This window comes from Dermacentor andersoni, chromosome 3, assembly GCF_023375885.2.
Source record: "Dermacentor andersoni chromosome 3, qqDerAnde1_hic_scaffold, whole genome shotgun sequence".
In the NCBI taxonomy this organism is placed as follows: domain Eukaryota; kingdom Metazoa; phylum Arthropoda; class Arachnida; order Ixodida; family Ixodidae; genus Dermacentor; species Dermacentor andersoni.
In genome coordinates, this window is record NC_092816.1 from 42,846,480 (window position 1) to 42,866,318 (window position 19,839).

Below are 19,839 nucleotides of genomic sequence, written 5' to 3' on the forward strand. Positions count from 1 at the left end.
ACCCCATAATCTCAAAAGTAGAATGGGGGATGGGACACGAATGCTGTAGTTATCCGATTCATTGCCCATCCCACATTGTGGGCACGGGCCATGTTTTGAAGGCGCAACAATGACATTGAATTTCTCCAACACTTCTTTTTACCATATAACAGTGTCCAGCAAGTACGGACGCGTCCGTACTTGCTGGTAACCGTTATATGTTCACCATGCACCAACTGGCGCAGCAAACTACTCTAGTAATCTTTTTACCACGTCGCCGGTTCATTATTCAACGGACAAATTTTTTTAAAGGTACCCTTCCAAAAACTTGGCTTTAATTCGACTCTTCGGATAATTCTTTCTTTTGGGTCTGCCGCGCTATGATATAGCCGCAGGAAGGGTATGAAGGCCTCTGCAACTTTCTACGCGATACATAAATAAGTGCATGCTAAAATTGCTCCTTTTACTTTTTATGCTCACATAATTTTTAGTGCAATATTTAGATATTTAATAATTCATATCTGTAATAGTAAGTATTTTGATTCACATATACAAGACCTTTCATTCATTTCAGGTTACCTTTGTAAAGAAATCGATAACAGTATTTTCACCGCCCGATTCATGGCCGATTTCTCAGAGTGGGTTGCGCCAATTAAGGAACAAGAACAACAACGTCAGCCGACTAATTATTGGTAATTCCCAACTATTGTTCACGTTTCCGATTTGAGTCCTAGGAAGATAATCTATTTGGCCAGTCTCCTGGCGTGGGTCTGTATGCACTATGCTGATGTTTGCAACTTCAGGTTATTTAATTGATTTTTTGCTCAAGTCGTATGTTTTTTCGATCTTTTTTGCCCCCTCCGACTCTCCAGTCCTACGCGTATTCCTTGTAGTGGGCTGCACCGTTAGACTTGGGGTCCAGTCAATCTCAGCAACCTTCACGTGATACGTTAGGTGATGCGCAATCAGGCGTTGTGTAAATACACATGCCTGATACGTTCTCGGAACTGACAAGTGACCAGGGAGCTGACGTAGAAGAGGCCCCAAAAAGACAGGTGATTGCTATTAAGTGGTTACCGTGGGCCGGGATCTTCTTCGCGGTAATAGGTAAGGTGCAGCACGGCCTTGCTGCCAAGCTATGTCGTCGCGGTGACGTTGTGACATAGGCTTGTCTCGCAGACTCATTAATTCCTAGCTTGACGTGTGACATGCCATCAAGAACAGCTAGTTTGACCGCGTAAAACAAAAGAAGAGAAAAACAACAACCCTCTCATACCGCAGAGTGTCAAGCCGCTAACAGGCTAATCGTTTGGTTCTCGCGAGAGACTCGTCTCTTTGACACTGTTCTGCTCTCGACCTTGGACGACTGCGCGGCAATTTGCGCTTGCAACCCAGCCAAACTAGACTGAAACGATAAGAAAGAAAATAGCTGGGGCGTGGCGTGTTTTTTTCTTCAAGGGCTGACTGGACTGAAAGACTGGGTGTAGCCATTAAAATTCCTATCCCACAACGCGCTGTTGGCACCTTCCTCGCTGTATCCACTTCAGCGTAAGACTTGCTCAAGTCTAGGCACATCGCACTCTAATCAGGCACGGGTTACGCTTGCAGCGCCCGGTCACGTTGCGTAACAAAGGTTTCGTAGTACATTGTTCCTTGACGTAATAGTAGTGCGGAAACCCTCACGATGGAGAGGAGTAATTGGCAAAAGGAAAGTGAGACATCCACCCAGACGTAGCTCAGTGCTACAAAGGAAAGCCATACGGGTCCCTCGAAAGGAAAGCTTCGCAGTTGAGGAAAAATTCGTCCTGGTCCGGGACTCGAACCCGGGACCACTGCCTTTCCGGGGCAGCCGCTCTACCATCTGAGCTAACCACGCGGCTAGCAGATGGCAGGCGAAGTCGAATTTATCAACTCAAAACAGACAATTTATCACAACAACTTATCAGTTGATAAATATTACCTCGTCTGCCATCTGCTAGCCGCCTGGTTAGCTCAAATGGTAGAGCGGCTGCCCCGGAAAGGCGGTGGTCCCGGGTTCGAGTGCCGGAAGAGGACGAATTTTTCCTCAACTGCGAAGCTTTTCTTTCGAGGAACCCGTATGGGTTTCCTTTGTAGGACTTAGCTACGTCTGGGTGAATGTCTCATTTTCCCTTTATTAATTACACTGTTTCTTCTTGCTGCATATGTCGTACAGGTTTTACCACTGCATACCGCTGCCGCAAAGCTTGGTCGGTAGCTGTTAACGTACTGAAAGGCCAAAACTATATGATGATAGGGGGTGTAGTGATGTATGTTATATGGTGACAGAAACCGATAAGAACTTCGTTGCCAACGCGACCGACTCGACGGTGTGTTATTTCGCCAATGCGTCGGTCGCAACACAACAAAACGAACCCTCAGAATCGTTCCGTGACATCTATAAAAGTACTTACTGCACCGACGAAGCTCGGCAGAGTGGCTATCCCGAATAGCACGATCAGAGTTCCTTCGATTAAGCCTACCGGCGATACTGCGTTCATACAGGCACGGCGAAACCCACGGGTGAGCGGTGTGAATGTTGTTCGTGTCACTCTCACCACGAATGTCGTCAGATAGCTGCGTGTCCTCGTCGCACCTCAACAATGTAACTCTCTTGCCGCTACAGCAGAGTCACATATACATTAAGCCAGTATGTGCGCTGTGTATCCTCCTATTTGAAATGTAAACTCAGATTTTAATGCTCAGTTTCTCTTCTTGCGCAGTCCTCATGGAGAAGCAGCCGGGGTTCTATGAGCGGCTACTTCCTGGCCAGCAGGAGCATGCACTGGATACCGGTAAGTACCAGCTCGGAGTAGCCAGGCTAACCCGCAGAATGCTTAACGTACTGGATGCGACATGCGAAGTGCCCGCCTCACAAGAACATGATCACCTCCGCTTCAAGTTGTCAGCGAAAAGGTGCAGAACAGTTTGTTCATGTACGTAACTGGCCTTGCCACGCGTGAAAAACAAAAGAAAAAACAAATTTGGCCGAATGATATAAATTTAATTTACGTTAACGCAACTTTGCCGGTTTACTTTGTTTTTCTTTTATTGGAAACTGTAAGACCTGAGGTTGAAAAACTTGGTCATCCGCACGTGTCAGAAGTATGCCATAACATTAAAATCGCGAACTGGACAGACAGGAAAGAAGAGACGGAACATCAGCGACGCAAGCGGTCATGTCGTGCTTTCTCTCTTTTTTTTTTTTCCATTTTCATTCCTGTTTTCTCGTCATGACGCCTGAGTTGAAAGGGCCACAGGAAACGAGCGTATGAAACGGGGACTTGCAGTCAGAAATTAATGAAGCTTTGACTCCATGTGCACTATGGCACACAGTGGGCTAATGACCATGGGATTGACGATCGCGTTTCATCACATAGTTGCCTACCGCATACGGTACAAAAAAAAAAAAAAATTGCCTGACAGCTTTGAACACACAACGCATGCCGAGACACTCTCACTGGCCTTTGAGATAGATGCACGAGGTCCCACGTGTTCGGGCTTTGATGACCTTTATTTGTTTCTTGTTTTGTTACGACAGGTTGGTGCTTCGCTTTTCGCCAGCAACATCGGAAGCGGCCACTTTGTTGGGCTGGCCGGATCTGGCGCCGCTACGGGAATCGGCATCGCGGGTTTTGAGCTGAACGTACGTATACGGACGGGTCTGCTGTAAACCTTCACCATTACGACGAACGTTGATGTAACGTGAACCGTTGGGCCTGTAAACCTTCGTATCTACCGTTGGTGCAAATGCTATAGAAAAAAAATTCGGCAACTGAGAGAAACTGTTCATTTGCATACGGGGATACGAGAGAGTCGATTGAATCAGCTCCGCTTATGTCTGAGCTACCTTCTGAAACTGGCGTCTCGCTGTTTGCATGCGGGTGCGTGACGTGTGGTCGAGACTCACGGTTGTTTTGTTTGAAAGGGTACGTCTCCTGCAGCATTTCCTTACTCGTCCCAATAATTCCGCTCGCGTTGCGTTGCTAAGCACGAGGTCGCGCGATCGAATCCCGGCCACGGCGGCCCCATTTCGTTGGGAGGTGGCGAAATGCAACAAACATCCGTCCACTTAGATTTAGGTACACATTAAAGAACCCCAGGGGTCAAAATTAATCTGGAGTCCCCCAATACGGCGTGCCTCATAATCAGATCGTGGTTTTCGCACGTAAAAAAGAAAAGAAACCCTAATTCAATTTAATTTGTATTTAATAATTCCACGCTTATTTACCACGTTATCCTTGCGAAAGCAATGCCAAATCCGCACATGTTTCACAGAATCGCCATAACGATGACAGAGAAACCGTACGGTATTACAAGACAATGCGTGGAAACGCTTCGATAACGATGGAGCAAGATGGCTACATCCTGCAGCTTCCATTCATTTGTTGACGTGCCTGTCTTGGGGCACGTTTGTGCGCCCGTGTGTGTGTATGTGTGGTCTTGGCTTGATATGCAGGGTACTCGAAACGAGGACGAGACACAATTAAACCCAATTAGAAACAAAAAAATAACAAGACGTAGGAGAGAACGCTAAGTTCGACTGGCTTTAACTGGCCACACCGAGGCGCAGTCTATGCGATGCACAAAAAACGCCGACGGGCAACCTTCAGTAACCCAGACATATTTTTGACTGCCGACGTACTGTCAATAAAAGAAAGCGCATGTATTCTTCTTTTTTTTCTCTTTCAGATAACAAATCCTTTGAAGCCCAGCGCCAACTAAAGGGCGCTTATGCAATTTGTCTTCATTAATGGTGTTAGTCGTAAAAAAAGGTGTTTTATATTAAGAAGAAAATACTATGCTGAGCTAAATAACTGGCTCTTGAAAGCGCTCTCATGCTGACAAATAGAGTTACGGCTGTCATTTTGCTCAGTGATGGGTTACATCTTTATGTAATCAGTTTTTTTTTTCTCCTGCAGGCTGTCTTCATCCTCATGATCCTGGGATGGATCTTTGTACCTGTCTACGTGGCTTCAGGGGTAAGTTTTTTTTTATAGTGTCACCCATATTCTAGGATCACCCTTACGGGAAAAAACAGTTGGCGTTCGGCAGTTATCTGGTGCACCTAAAGTCATCTAAAGAAAAGGGGCTATAACGCATTGTTTGGAGCGTAGCGGTGTGTATCGGCACATTACAGAGAGATTTAGGGAGAGCGTACATTTCGTCAGCTCCTACCTCTACAATCAAAATAGGAACGAGAAAAATAAAAAAGGAAAAGCAATAAAAGGTGCTAACGTTCATGATGCATGTTGGGGCAGCTGCGACATCTGATAGGGTGTAAGCACGGCCTCCGAGAGCGGGCGGTGTCTGTGTGTCAGTGGTGTGATCTCGGAGACAATCTTCCTGATTCTCGTCTCGGGGGGCTAAATTCTGCGAACACAACGTAAAGTGATGTAATCTGGAAGGCATAATCCACACCTTTTATTTTGGAAAAAGAAAGCCTGCAGTACTGAGGAGACCACGACGGTCGCACAGTGGGGTGACACTTTAGTATTCGGACGTACGTTCGAAACTGCAGAAAAATTAAAACAAGAAATGTTTGCTGTAATGTTTACGTCGGTTGGAGGCTTACTTAACCGCGTTTGGCTTGTTCTGCAGGTGTACACGATGCCGGAGTACCTGCGAAAGAGGTTCGGCGGCCAGCGGATACGAGTGTACCTGTCCGTGCTCGCCCTTCTCCTGTCCATATTCACGAAGATCTCGGTGAGTGGTCGTTATTCGCCTTTACTGTGTCCGGTGACTGATAGGAAGGAAAAGAAATGCAAGGGACAGCCATGTACTGGCAGGTACATTGTGTTTAGGAAAGTCGGTGAGCAACAAAGTACTGTCTGGTGTTCTCGCGCGTTTGGTGCAGCCACGTTGAGGCCGCAGTACCTGTAGTTATGGAAGAATTTTGGCGCACGAAGTGTCCCAGTTGATCTTTGTAATACATTGTGGGGGCCAGTGAATAAATTAATGCAGCAACATGCCATGGCTTGACAGCGCGATACGTAGAGTTGGTGGCTCATGAAGGCACAGGTGAAAGAAAGGGTCGGTCAAAGGGAAACTGCGCACTTAGCAGCGTTAGGTACTTAAATTTTCGTCTCGAGGTACTTGTGACACTGATTGATGATCGGTCTGGTCGCTCACTCCTTTAAGTCAGTCTGTTCAATCACTCTGTACGTTAGTCATTCGGCGAAGCCAGTCAGGTGAGCCCGCGCCTAAGGGAGTCGTTCGACTATAAATAATTTCGCTTGGCAAACCCCTTCTTTCTTCTACTCTAAAAATAACATTAAATGTGGCGGAGATGACTTTGCGAAGGAACGAAACCGTTCTACACGAAGTGGAACCCCTGTTTATGTTTTTTTTTTTTTTTCAGGCGGATCTCTTTGCCGGGGCCATCTTCATAAAACAAGCTCTGGACTGGAACCTATACGTGTCTGTCTGTGTACTCCTGGCCATCGCCTGCATATTCACCGTCGCTGGTAAGCGCCACAATTGCGTCATTCTTTGTCCTTGCGCTTTTATTTCACGCCCTTCATTGACTCTGTTGTTGGGGGAGCGGCGCTTCAATGCGACTCAGGGGTGGCGCGCCGTATGTTCAGCTTTGCTACCTTGAGCCTCCAGCCACAAAAGAAAAAAAAAATGCCAGAGGCGCCAGCCTCTTCTTTCTTCTGAGATCCCTTTTTCTCTTCTTTTTTAAACATTTCGCAGGTGGTCTTAGCGCTGTGATTTGGACAGACTTTGTCCAGACGATCCTCATGGTTGTCGGAGCCTTTGCTCTCATGGTGCTGAGTAAGTACGACGTCCAAAACGCATTTTTTTCTTTTGCTGCTTCGTTGCTTTGTCCGCACTTTTTTTTTTCTCTCGCTTTGCTTGGAGACGAGGTCACATGGCGAAATAGCGTCGTGCTTGATTGAGCACGCGAACAATGCTGACACACGAGCAAGCAAACATTGTGAAATCAGCGCGTCGGCAATTTCTGTTCTCAAAAAAAAAAAAAAAAAAAAAAAAAAGATAGAAAAAAAAACGCGAGGGAAAGACATAATTCACGTAGACTCCGCGTAAATATTGGAAGAGTGAGTTATGAGCCACCTAGAATGCTGGCGGTCGCTATATGCGGGCGCGTCAGAATGAACGTAGACGCAAGAACGAAAAAAAAAACTAAAAAAAACAAAGATGCAGAAAGGATAGTGTCAGCACATGCGCAGTCATTCGAAGACGAAAACTGAAAAAAAAAACAAGTACTAGTAAAAACAACAATGCTGAGTTTTCTTTCTTTTTTTTACATTCCGAGTTCTCCGCATCCCGTTTCTACGCACCCACATCACTAGTTCGTCAAAATCGCAGTAACTACAACGGTGCGTCTTTCTGAGAATCGGTCATCCCCGAAAGATATTTGTGTCAACACCGTGACTGCGATTGCGCGGGCAGCTTGACGAGATCGTTTGGTTAGTTGCGATAGTGGAATGCATCATCAGAGTTTGCTTGGTTAAACCTTGAGACATATCCACTATGTTGGGGAGCTTGACGTAGATGAATGCGGGAAGTATATACTTCTCGATGAAAAAGCGATGAAAGATGTTATAACTGAAACTTGTTGCAGATTGGCGATGCCAAACTGCATTATTTCTTGTCATTCTTTTTTTTTGTTGTTGCTGCGTTGATTAGTTGTAGGAGTGCAATGCAACTAACAACAACAAACAAAAAAAACTTCCCAATTCAGGTTAGAATGCACGTGAAATGTAGAAATACTCGTGTTATAGAAGGGCTCCCAGATTGAATTGACTGAAATTTCTTGCACAAGAAAGGCACGGGCGCAGCTGTATTGCCGAAATTTGCGTGAAGACTTGCGACCTCGCCTCCGACACCTCCGGCGTGGAACAACCGAACCTCCTTTGGAACAACGCACTGGGGTTTCTTAGGAAAATTACTAGGTGGAACTGTGGCGCTAGTGTCCGCGGGGGCTTCCAATATTGAAGGTTCGGCCAGATTGGGAATGTTGGTTTGTACACGTATTTCCCGAAGCTTCGTCCTTAATGGTTTCTAACTAACTTTACAGCTTTGAATAGGTATCGCTTCCAACAAAACATTGCGTTATAAATGCAAGAATACGCAATGATTTTGCCTGTGCTCAGATCATTAATATCCTTCGCGTACAAAAAAAAAATCGTTCGAAATTGAGGCCAAATAGACTCAGATGAAGCGTAGTAAGACCGCAAGAAAATTGTCTGATGTCACAAGCACCAAGATCAGACAAATCCATGTTTATTTATTTATTTGTTTTGTTTATTAATTTTTTTATTGAAAATCTCGAATGCCCCATAAAAGGGTACTGCATGAGGGGTGGGCTAACCCTAACCTAACTTAGCCAAACGTAACGAGACCATCAGTCCCAATGTGCAAGGACGATCGCAGCACCAGGGTTCCCATTAGCCATCTTGGTAACTCTGGTAACAGCGTGGGTAACATCTTGGTAACAGCGTGGGTTGCTCCATATTAACTTTGCGAAGCTACAAGATGTGCCTGGAATCTTGTAGGCATGCGAGTCGCTCCAGGCTCGCTTAGATATCGTATTGGAGCTTGACGTCTCACGGCTGAGATAAAAAGGCTCCCGAACGTGACGGGCCGTCGCGGTGGTGAAATTATTGACCGATTTGAGAATATACAGGATCGGGAGGGGGTCAAAGCGCTACCGAAGAAATGCGAGAAAAGGTAAACCGGGGTGTCTGTGATTCTGTGTTTGCTGAATGTTGGGTACAGGCGCCGTACAACTACTTCCTGCTATTCCTTTCTACCACGCACTTTCGAAGAGTGGAACCAACTTTGTACACTGACCGCAAATGTTTTGTTTTGTTTTATTTTGTTTTGTTCTTGTGCAGCTTGTCCGGCGGCATAAGTGTACACTTTAATAAAGGCACTGAGGTCTTCCTCATGCAGAAGTTTCAATAGTGATGCATTGCGAACTTGGCGTTCATAAACAAAGGTTCTAGTATGCTGTAACTGTCTGATTCTGTTTCTGTTCATGTGTTCGAGGAGAGGAGACAAAGGAGAGGAAAGACAGGGAGGTTAGCCAGTGTAGGTACCGGCTGGCTACCCTGTGCTGGGGAAAGGGGTAAAGGGAATAAAAGGAGAAAGAAGAAGAGGAGGAAAAAAAATAAAAAAAATTAAAAAAAAAATATAAAAAAAAATTAAAAAAAAAAAAGGAAAATAGACACAGTAACGCGAAACTACGCGCTACAACGTTCAGAGGCGGTCGCACAATTCACATGTCCTTAAAAACTTCAACAAAGCCCTTAAGGCCTTGAGTGCCGAAGCCCGTCTGGACCAGTGTCCTAGAGCTTTTTCCTCAGTAAAGGGGCGATTGTCCAGTTTTGCGAGAGCGGTCACGAGCACTTTTCTTCGCACTGCGTAACGGGGACAGTCACAAAGGAGGTGTTCAATCGTCTCCTCGCAGCCGCAGGTGTCACAAGTAGGGCTGTCGGCCATTCCAATGTGGAATGAATAGGAGTTTGTGAATGCCACGCCGAGCCACAGGCGGCACAGAAGTGTTGCTTCCGCTCGTGGCAACCCTGGTGGTAGGCGGAGTTGCAGACGTGGATCCAATTTGTGGAGACGTGCGTTCGTGAATTCACTGGTGTTCCACAGATTCTGTGTAAGCTCGCGGGCGAGGGAGCGAAGACTTGTGGCTGCATCTGTTCTTGACAGCGGTATGGGTGTAATCTGGGCACCATCATGAGCCGACCGGGCAGCGTCATCCGCACTGTCATTTCCTGAAATTCCACAGTGACCCGGTATCCACTGGTAGATGATGTTGTGTCCCTTGTTGATTGCGTGATGGTGGAGTAGTCGGATGTCTGCGACTAGTTGCTCATTTGGTCCATGGTTGAAAGGGGACATCAGACACTGAAGAGCTGCCTTTGAGTCACATAAGATGGACCATGAATGTGATGATTTGTGAACAATAAACTCCAGAGCAGCACGGATAGCTGCGAGTTCTGCAGCCGTCGATGATGTAATGTGAGATGTCTTGAACTTGAGTGTGACGCACTCTGCGGGAATCACCACTGCTCCAGCTGAACTATTAGAGGATACAGAACCGTCTGTGTAAACGTGGATGCGTCCTCTGTGCTGTTCATGTAGCACTGAAAGCACGGTTTGTTTGAGGGCGAAAGTTGACATCTCCGTTTTCCTTTTGATACCGGGAATAACAAGAAGAGCCTGGAGTGGATGGAGGCACCACAGCGGTTGAGTTGGTCGTGCTGCAGGCGTGAAGTTCGACGGTAAAGTTCCATGGTTGGCGGCAATAATCTTGCTAAACGCTGAACGAGGTCGAGCGGCAGGAAGGGAGGCGAGATGATGCGATGGAAGTCGGGCGAAGTGCCTGATATGCATCCTTAAGGTGTCGACTTGAAGATACGTGTTGATGGGGTGGTCATGCGCGATGGCTATTGTTGCTGCCGTGGACGCACATCTGGGAAGACCAAGGCAAATTCGCAGAGCTTGAGCTTGTACAGATTGGAGGGCACGGAGGTTGGTCTTGCCGGTCCCACCCAGTACAGGTAAGCTATAGCGCAGGAGACCAAGGAACAGTGCGTTATAGAGTTGTCATATATATATATATATATATATATATATATATATATATATATATATATATATATATATATATATATATATATATATATATATATATATATATTATATTATATATATATATATATATATATATATATATATAATATATATATATATTATTATATATATATTATTATATATTAACAACAAGCATATAAGTACGGATATCGAACACTATATATATATATATATATATATATATATATATATATATATATATATATATATATATATATATAGTGTTCGATATCCGTACTTATATGCTTGTTGTTAATCCGTATATGCTATGTGTATGTCTGTTCTTCTATTGTTTCATATTTCTAATTTGTCTTCTGGGCCTTAATTTCTGTATTTCTGCCATAATTTGTTTAATGTATTGATCGATCGTCCGTTTCCCAAGTTATATTATTGTTTCAATGACCGACTACGTGACATTTTCTTCTTTCTTTCGCACTGACCACTCCCCTCTGTTACGTTCTTGCTTTGAGGCTGTAATAGATGAATAGATCAATGAATCAATGAATACTAAATAAGTGAATAAATGAAAAGAAAATCAATGAAAGTACAGAATAATGGATTTTGTGGGCAAGTGAAAGGTTGCCAGAGGACTCGCATACGCATATTGAATTAGAATATCAGAATCAAATATTCTTTTAGAAACGGTAACACGATCTCCAATGTCTGCGCGGCGCAGGTTTTATCAAGGTGGGCGGCTACGAGAAGCTGATGCGAGACTTCGCCTTCGCCGAGCCGACCAACAACAGCTTCGTGCAGTTCGACGCAGATAACACGTCCTGTTCCAAGGTGCCCGACAACTACAACCACCTGCTGCGCACAGCCTCTGACCCGCAGCTACCGTGGACGGGAATGGTGTTCGGTCTGACCATCTCGGGCATCTGGTACTGGTGCTCGGACCAGGTGAGCGGCCGGAGGCGAGCTCTCGAATCACATTCGACGACGGTTGAAAACAAAGTTGCGCAGGGGTTAGAGTTCAAGTTTAGCGATTGATTAGTATGTGCATTTCATATGTTAGCACTGGTATAAGGGAAAACACAATCGTTGCACTCCATCGCTGCCAACATACTGGGCACAAACTTGGAGGTTGACAAAGTAGCTTGAGAAGTTAAGGACCACGTAACGAGAGACAGGAAAAAAGGAATGATAGGCGTGACGTTAATAGACGGGGATACAGAGGTGTGGATTAGAGAGGAAACAGGCAGCTGATATTCCAGGCGACGTTAATTAGACATGGAGTTCGGCGGGACATGTTGCGTAGGTGGTCTATTAACCGGTGGTCTATTAGAGTTACACAGCGGGCACAAAGGGAATGGTAGCGATATCGGGGACTGCAGGGAATCAGGTGGTGGTATGAAAATAGTAAACTTGCAGACATAAGCTCCTGTGAGCTGGCGCACGGCAGGAGTAACCTGAGATCGCTGGGAGAGGCGTTGGCGCTGCAGTGGACATAAGAAGACTGATGATGATTGTGTTACAACCACGAATGCGTTAGGAGGTCCCAAAGCGAATACTACTGTCTTGGGCACCTCCTGTCAATAACGGGGGATGTTAGTAACATACATGTAGCAGGCAATGGACGTAGAAACATATGAACGCAAGGAAAACTAAACCGAATACAAACAAGCGAAAAAATACAGGTGCAGTAAGGTAATCGCTAGCTGTAGCACGGAAACGAAGCAGGAACCGAAAAAGTAATACACATAAATTTCAAGTACAGTATAATAGGATAATTTCACACACTGCATAAAGATATGACAAAACGCTCAGAAAATATGTGCGCCTAATTGTTTTTACCGTACCTGAAAAAAACAAAATTAGAATTTTCACACAATGAACGCAGCATTGAAAGCGATTACAAAGGTTTAGCGTTGCGCTGAACACCCTCGTAAAGTAAAAAGAAAAGTGAAGAAAAGCCGTTGATTACCAGTAACAGCAGGCTGACTATTCATTTCATTATAATGTATTTGTAGCGGTTGACGGCGATAGTCACGGTTGATGCGTACGATAGTCATGCCAATAAAAGGGTTATGCCCGAACAAGTACTGCATTCGGATAATGTGCATTTCTTGGGAAATAATAAGAGTCAAAGAACATTGTAAATTAACTTGCATAGAAAACTAGGAAGCCTGCGGAGGTTATACAGAGTAATATCCTGGCGTCACTGCGTAACGAATGACTTCAATCGCAATTCATAGCTGCGGAAATAGCTGCCTTTTAATAAACATAATGTTTTTTGAGACACTTCGTAAACGGCGTTAACGCCTTTTGGGGTGCTATCTCTGGACGTTGTTAAAGTCCGCCATGTTGTGGACTCCGCTATCTTGTACAGCTCTCATTGACCACGGGGTCTGCTACAACCTCAGTCTGAGTGGCATAAAAATGACGCCATTGCAGAATTTGACAACATGGCGGAATTTCACGATGTCCAGAATATAACGCCCAAGCACAGCAGATTCGGTGTTACTGGTGCATTCAATAAATTTCGTCGACTCACGGTCCTTCACGGGCGCATTGTCAGAAGGCTACTCGCTTACTTTGACAATTATATTCGATGGTTTTTACGTCATTCTTTAACGTTTAGGTGGTCTTGTTGGAAATTCACTAGTACATTTCTACAAAATTCACGACAGAGAGGTTAAAAAGGAAACAGACGATATCGAGCCGCTAGTGCCTTCTGTTTCTTTGCTCCTCCCTGTGTCGTCCGCGCGTCTGCGATGCAGATATCAGTCATTTTCGCAACTGCCACGTGTTTATATTCGTAGTTTGTTTTGAGTAATCGTGGGGTTATGTAACACTACTTCTACTCGTTGTGAAAACAACATTGCTGTTCACATTGCGGGATGCACGACGGTCGCTGTCAAAGTTCTGTTTTCTTTTTCTTCGGACCACGATAGGTTTCCCGACAAAATTTTCTTCTGTATAGTCAATCTATTAACTATATGATGGCAAGCGCTTGGGTAGCATGAAAATTACTCCCGGATCTGCTTGTTGGAGAGAAAACAACACTCGCGGCGCGATTCTTGAGAAAGAAAGAAAGGAAGGAAGAAAGAAAAACTACAACTACAAACCGTAAGCAGCGTTTATTTCCACAGAAGCCCGGCAGTCGAATCAACCAGTGCTGTTGCGCCATCTCGCAGCGCTCGAGAGAAGCACGTTGTGATGAGGAATGTAGAAAGAACAAAAGTTCCCGAGGCTTGCGCTCTCTTGGTTTGTGTCGCAAGATGGCCAGAGCGCTTTGCGCGTCGTTTTTCACGGGCGATGTGCACTTTTTGCGTGTTTTCGAGATAATATAAAAGCAGCTGAGTTGTTTGTGACACATGTAAATTGCGGAACACTATAAATGGTCGCAATAGCCATCTGCTGAAGCATTTTGTACGATGTCTTTTTCATATATATATTCAGCGTGAAATGGCGGCTGGAAAGGTGGGCGACAGTGATCAGACGACAAAAAAGAATCTATTCTTTGCCAGATTAAAGCTTGCGAAAAAAGGCATTTTTCTAAGCAAAATGTGCAATGGGCTGATACCTTGTGGAGTTCACTGACTTCAGTGACTACTACAAACGTCACAATAAAGTGTGCTTTCCTTTTTTTGTAGTCTTCGCGTCACGACGAAACTGCATTAGGAGACCTTTGACGATTATATTTATGAAGCACGTTAGTATTTGTGACAGTGGTTTCTTCTTGACCATTCAACACACCGCGGAATGCGTCCTTAAAGGCATCTTTTGGTTCTCTTTTACATCATCAGTAGATCACTTATTGGAACGTTCAGGAGAAAAAGACATCAGTCGCAATGATGCAGACCACAATACTTTCATTCTTCGACGACAATTGAAATGCGCTAATAATATACAGGGTTAATTAGCACTCTGTGATTTCAGTTCGCCGATTTAGGTGTTTCAACCGGTAGATTCGTATAAATTTGAACTTACCTTTACCTACAATGTGGACGTGACTTAATTGCTTCATTTATCTATAATACTGCTAACAGCGAGGCCACTGCAGTGATTAGAGTCAACTGAACTGTAGACAAACGAAAGGTTGTCAAATGAGAGCGGATTATCATCAAGGTAGAAATTTGTTGAAGTGCTGCCCATTTTGGTCAAAAATCACTGAAGCGATTTCTGGAGGCGCTGTTAGCATATCGCGTGAATTGCCGACACGGGAATCCATGCACCTACAATTTCTAACGTGTGACACCTCGCTCTTTGCAGGTTATCGTCCAGAGGGCCCTTTCTGCGAAGAACATGGTTCACGCCAAGGCTGGTTGCATCCTTGCCGGCTACCTCAAACTTCTCCCTCTGTACCTCCTTGTCCTGCCCGGCATGGCCGCTCGTGTCCTGTACCCAGGTTAGTAGCCATTATACTTTCTTCAATGTGAAGTTGAGCCTCAATTTAACGAAGCAGACGGGACCCGGAAATTATTTCGTTAAACCGAGAACATCGTTAAATATAACGCACTGGAGCCATTTGCGCGAATGTTTCACATCTTTAATCGAGAGAAATGAACATGATATGTTTGCCTGTGTACACACGTTGCCGGCGCCCGTTGAGTGGTCTAGTGGGCCTTCATGGGAGCGTCGAGAGAGAGAGAGAGAGAGAATGAAGAGGAAAGGCAGGGAGGTTAACCAGATATGAGTCTCCGGTTTGCTACCCTACACTGGGGATGGGGGATAGGGGTTAGAAAGATGACAGAGAGGAAAACAAAAAATTTCTTAACAGGCCAGTGGTGTCCGTCATCTGGACGGAAAGCATGTTCAACCATATTTTACCCATACGCCCTCCCCCCACCCCACCTTAAAGAAAAAAAAAATACCGTCAAACCGGCCGAGACGCTGAGTTCGCTTCGTTGCTTCAATGTTTTCAACGCAATGAGCTGCATCAACATGTGTTTGAGAAACGAAAACCCTTCGTTAAACCGAAAATTTCGTAAAATAGAGGTTTAGGTAAAATGCAGTTTCTACGCGGGCTAGCAGTGGCAGTGGCTGAAGGGGGAGGGGGATGTGCACTGGAATGAAACATGTCAGTTTTGTTGAAGTCAGTGAGTCGTCCTTGTTTGTTGGGCTGAAATCGGTAAAATACCAAGAGCAAACCTTTGAATATTTAGCATAAACCATCTGTGGGCATTAATTAGAAACACTGAAACAGCTTAGATTGATAAAGTATCCCCAAGGTACTCTACCTTCGCTGATTTCATGGTAACCGGTTGATTATCAAAAGAGAAAGTGAGGCAGTTTCACTTTTCTTTTAAAATTTCGCATCGAAACTCCATGACCAGTACGTCAGTGTGACGTCATGGATGGCAAAGTATTTTTGCGCACTTCGGCCGTTATTGTTCAAGTAAAAGTCCATAAAACATTCGAAGTTCAGTCTCTCGCTTTTTTTAGAATACAAGGTAATTTATTTTTACCGCTAAACGCCTAACTAGACCCGAAGAGACGCCGCCAAACTTCATGATGTGACGGCTCCTTGGTGCGGGAATTTCAAGGCGGTGTCATGCCCGGTATTTTGCTCTTGTCTCTTCCGGCTTTGCCAAGGAGTCTTCTAGCGGTACGAGTGGCTTTTTCATATTGTGGGCAGGGTAATTTACTAACAAAGCTCAAATTATTTTAATCTTGTAGTGTGCCTTTAATGTCCCGAGACAACAAACTTGCTGCCAGAAAGGCTACAGTTGGGTGCTCCATATTATATTTCGTCAAGCAGGTTTTTTTTTTTTTTTAACGTGCAACTAAAGCAGGCAAGTGGGTCCCTGTTGTAAAGAATGGCATTTTATTTAAGATCTGCGCGACAAAAAATTATATCTTGAACGTAGCAATACGTCAGTTCCGTTGGTTCCGCCGTTCTTCGTGAAAGTTGACTTTTCAAGAACTGTTTGCGCGGTCACGTCATAAAACTTGCGAGAGAAAGCTGCAGTCTTAGTGCAGCAAGAACTGATAAACTCGATGACGACGCGGTAATGTTGTAGTCAATCGCACGTAACGAGAAACTGAAGATCGCCGCTTCGCGCTTCTTTTTCTTTTTCCTCGTCGCGAACAGACCTTGTCGGCTGCTCGAACCCTGATCGTTGCCGCGAAGTCTGTGGCAGCGAAAATGGCTGCACCAACATCGCCTACCCGCTGCTCGTCGTCAAGCTCATGCCCGTCGGTAAGTGAACGTCAAGTAGGAGCATGTGAATCGAGAAGGAACAGATCGCTTCGCACACAGTTTGTGTTAAAAAAAAAAAAAAACTGTGCTGACGCATAGCATGCGGATAATGAATCCTGGCCCCTACACTCTTCTTACTCCTATCTATCTCCTAACATGATCTTTCTCTTCAACAAGGCAACAAGACTTTCCGGCATTCACTTTTAGAGTAAATAGGCAGGCGTTCCTCGCTGTTCATTTGTTTAGCGCCTCGCGTCCGTGTGCGCTGTTGTATCCACGCATTTACGTTCAACTCCTATCTGCACTGCACTTCTAATGCACAGCAAAATTTTTGTTTTGTTCTTGGATCCTGACAAAATGAGCCACCAAACGAACGAAAAGTGGAATCGTCAGTGCATTTCTCGTGCGAAGAAGGTTTTTCTGCGAAGGTTGCAGAAACCGCAGCAGCACTATCAGAACCCTTAATCAAGACATGCCAAGCGTTGCAATTGCGATCAGTCTTGCAACAGCTCATTAAAAACTGGTCGCGCTTTCTTCCCTCATTCTTCTCCTTCTTTCTATCTTCCGTTTATATGTTTCTGTCATCTCCTTTCTGAAGAGTAGGGCGTCGTTGCGCCCTTTCAGGTGGCAGTTGTCAGCCTGCTCCTCGCTTTCCCTTTCCTCTCAAGAATACAGATGTGTTCAAAAGAAATAATAATAATAATTTTTCTATTGTGTACTTTATTTTCTCGCACTAAACTTAACTTCGTTTTCTAGATTTGGTACTTTCTTTTTTTTTTTGTTCCGCTGACTACCATAACAACACGCAGCTTTCGAAGTTCCACGTACTATCTGTCTTGTCACTGCGAAATTACATCACTTACGTATTGATGAAGAACATTATGCACACCAGTTGTCTCTCTTTAGGCCGCTTATTCTTTCCAATTTGCTATTATAGGCAGGCATCCAGCTGCAATTTCAATCGAAACTTGCCAAGGTTGACGACTGGGCGTGTTGGTATAGCATATTAGAGGTTGGATTGCGCAACATTTTTTACGAGACACACAGAAGAGACACACACCACAGAGCGCTCTGTGGTGTGTGTCTCTTCTGTGTCTCGTAAAAATGTTGCGCAATCCAACCTCTAATTTCAATCGAACAAGTTCTAACAACGTGTATAGCTGACGGATTATCCAACTTGGTGGCGAGAAAATTTTTAATGGGGCACCAGTTGAAGTTGGAGCCGCCAAATGTTACTGGACAACCTGCAGATTTCATTACATGTCTAATAAGGATGTACCTTGAGCTTCTCACTGGTCTTGAATATGATCGTGTTCTTTAGTAAGGCGTTCATTTAGGTTCTCAAACGGTAGCCCAGTTTTCTCGATTGATGTTGTTTTCTTAAATCCTGTAATGAGCTTCTTGTAATTCTTGCCGGCTATTTTAGGGTGTTATATCATTATTAAGCAATAACGTATGTTATCTCGCGATGTTTTCGTCCTTTAGCTAAGCCCTTAAACGAATGTCGCACGTCGGACCAGCCACTAGCTTCTCAAGCCATCGGTGCGAAGAGCGCATATGTGTACTTGCTGCTCTTTCAAGAAAGTGAAGCCACACACAGAAAAAACGAAAAAGAAAAAAGAAACGCTCTGAGAACGGCGTGTTTCAATTTCCCCCACACTTCTGGTCCTCGGCATTCGCAGGTGCTCGCGGAATGATGCTGTCCGTGATGCTGGCCGCCCTCATGTCGTCGCTGACGTCCATATTCAACAGCTCGTCGACCATCTTCACCATCGACATCTGGAAGAAGTTCCGCAAGCACGCCTCCGACGTGGAGCTCCTCATCGTGGGCCGCTCCTTCGTCGTCGTGCTCGTGGCGCTGAGCATCGTCTGGATCCCCATCATCGAGCACTTCCCGAGCAGCCAGCTCTTCCACTACATCCAGAGCGTCACCAGCTACCTGGCTCCGCCCGTGTGTGCCGTCTACGTCATGGCCATCTCCTGGAAGCGAGTCAACGAACCCGTGAGTGGATACCCTGCGTGCCCCTTCCCTTCGAACGCAGTCATTCTTCCCGCGATTTCTTTGCTCGCGTGTCTAAACATGCTACACGCTGCACGAGCATCGGCAGTCGGCACTACGCCCACAGCATTGTCCATAACACGTTCCATAAATCGATGTGTATTCGCTTTGTTTCTTGCTTGTTTTTTTTTTCTCGATTCGGTCTGCGGCTGACGCGAGTACATTTTGCTATCCGCTACCCCCTTCTCCAACTGGCACCTTTAGTTAGGCTCCCTTAATGAACGAATGAACAGATAAAATATACAAATAAAGATATTAATAAATAGGGAGTCGATAAACAGCTTCGCTAAGTCAGTTTGGCAAGAGGCGTGAGAAACTATATTTGCGCGTGTTTCGGGGAAACGGGTGTTGATTACTAGCGGAGAAAGGTGAAGGCTAAATGTATATTTTTTTTCTAACGGCAGTGTTATTTACGCCAGCGTTATTACGCCGTGGATTTCAAAGAACTCCTCGGTGCGTTAGGCGTTTATTGCTAAGAAAAATGTTATAAAAAAAAAGCTATCCAAGTTATGTGGGTAGCTCCTCTATCGCCAAGCTGTGATCCCCAGCAGATGCTCTAAACATGTGGCATCGCGGGAGTTTCAAGGTGGCGCCTCCTGTATCGCCACCTTTGTTTTCGTTTTTGCCGCGAAAACAGTTCGAGCAGCTAAGCTTGATAAAGGGCGCTCCTATCTAAATGTACGAGAACATTGTGACACGTTGTGAGACAGCACCCGTGTCGTGTTCTTCTTTGCCTAAGTCTTCGTCCGTTCAGGCCTGTTACTTTCCAAAACAGGAATTACCATTAACTCGACCATGCATCCCTTCTAGTGTAGTCCGTCTCTCTTTCTTTTGTTTTCACAATAAAGTGTTGTAAATGGCAAAAAATAAAAAAATAACAATAGAAATCGAAGTTAGATATTTTCAACTCTGTAACTTACTCATAAATAATAATGACGCAATTCTGTAAACTGCACCTCTTAGACGTCTAAATCGAACGAAATTGATGTGCTATACACCG

General features: G+C 44.9%; 1 protein-coding gene across 1 annotated transcript in view; it reads left to right on the forward strand.

Annotated features, from left to right (window-relative positions):
* Positions 1–19,839, forward strand: part of LOC126516724 (sodium/mannose cotransporter SLC5A10-like) — a 57,613-nt gene that overhangs the window by 27,929 nt on the left and 9,845 nt on the right. The window contains exons 2-11 of the mRNA XM_055064272.2: positions 2,721–2,792; positions 3,539–3,643; positions 4,920–4,979; positions 5,599–5,703; positions 6,359–6,464; positions 6,694–6,774; positions 11,312–11,535; positions 14,851–14,986; positions 16,673–16,780; positions 18,463–18,782. Coding sequence (XP_054920247.1) covers positions 2,721–2,792; positions 3,539–3,643; positions 4,920–4,979; positions 5,599–5,703; positions 6,359–6,464; positions 6,694–6,774; positions 11,312–11,535; positions 14,851–14,986; positions 16,673–16,780; positions 18,463–18,782 — 1,317 coding nt within the window. The remainder of the gene's footprint in view (positions 1–2,720; positions 2,793–3,538; positions 3,644–4,919; positions 4,980–5,598; positions 5,704–6,358; positions 6,465–6,693; positions 6,775–11,311; positions 11,536–14,850; positions 14,987–16,672; positions 16,781–18,462; positions 18,783–19,839) is intronic.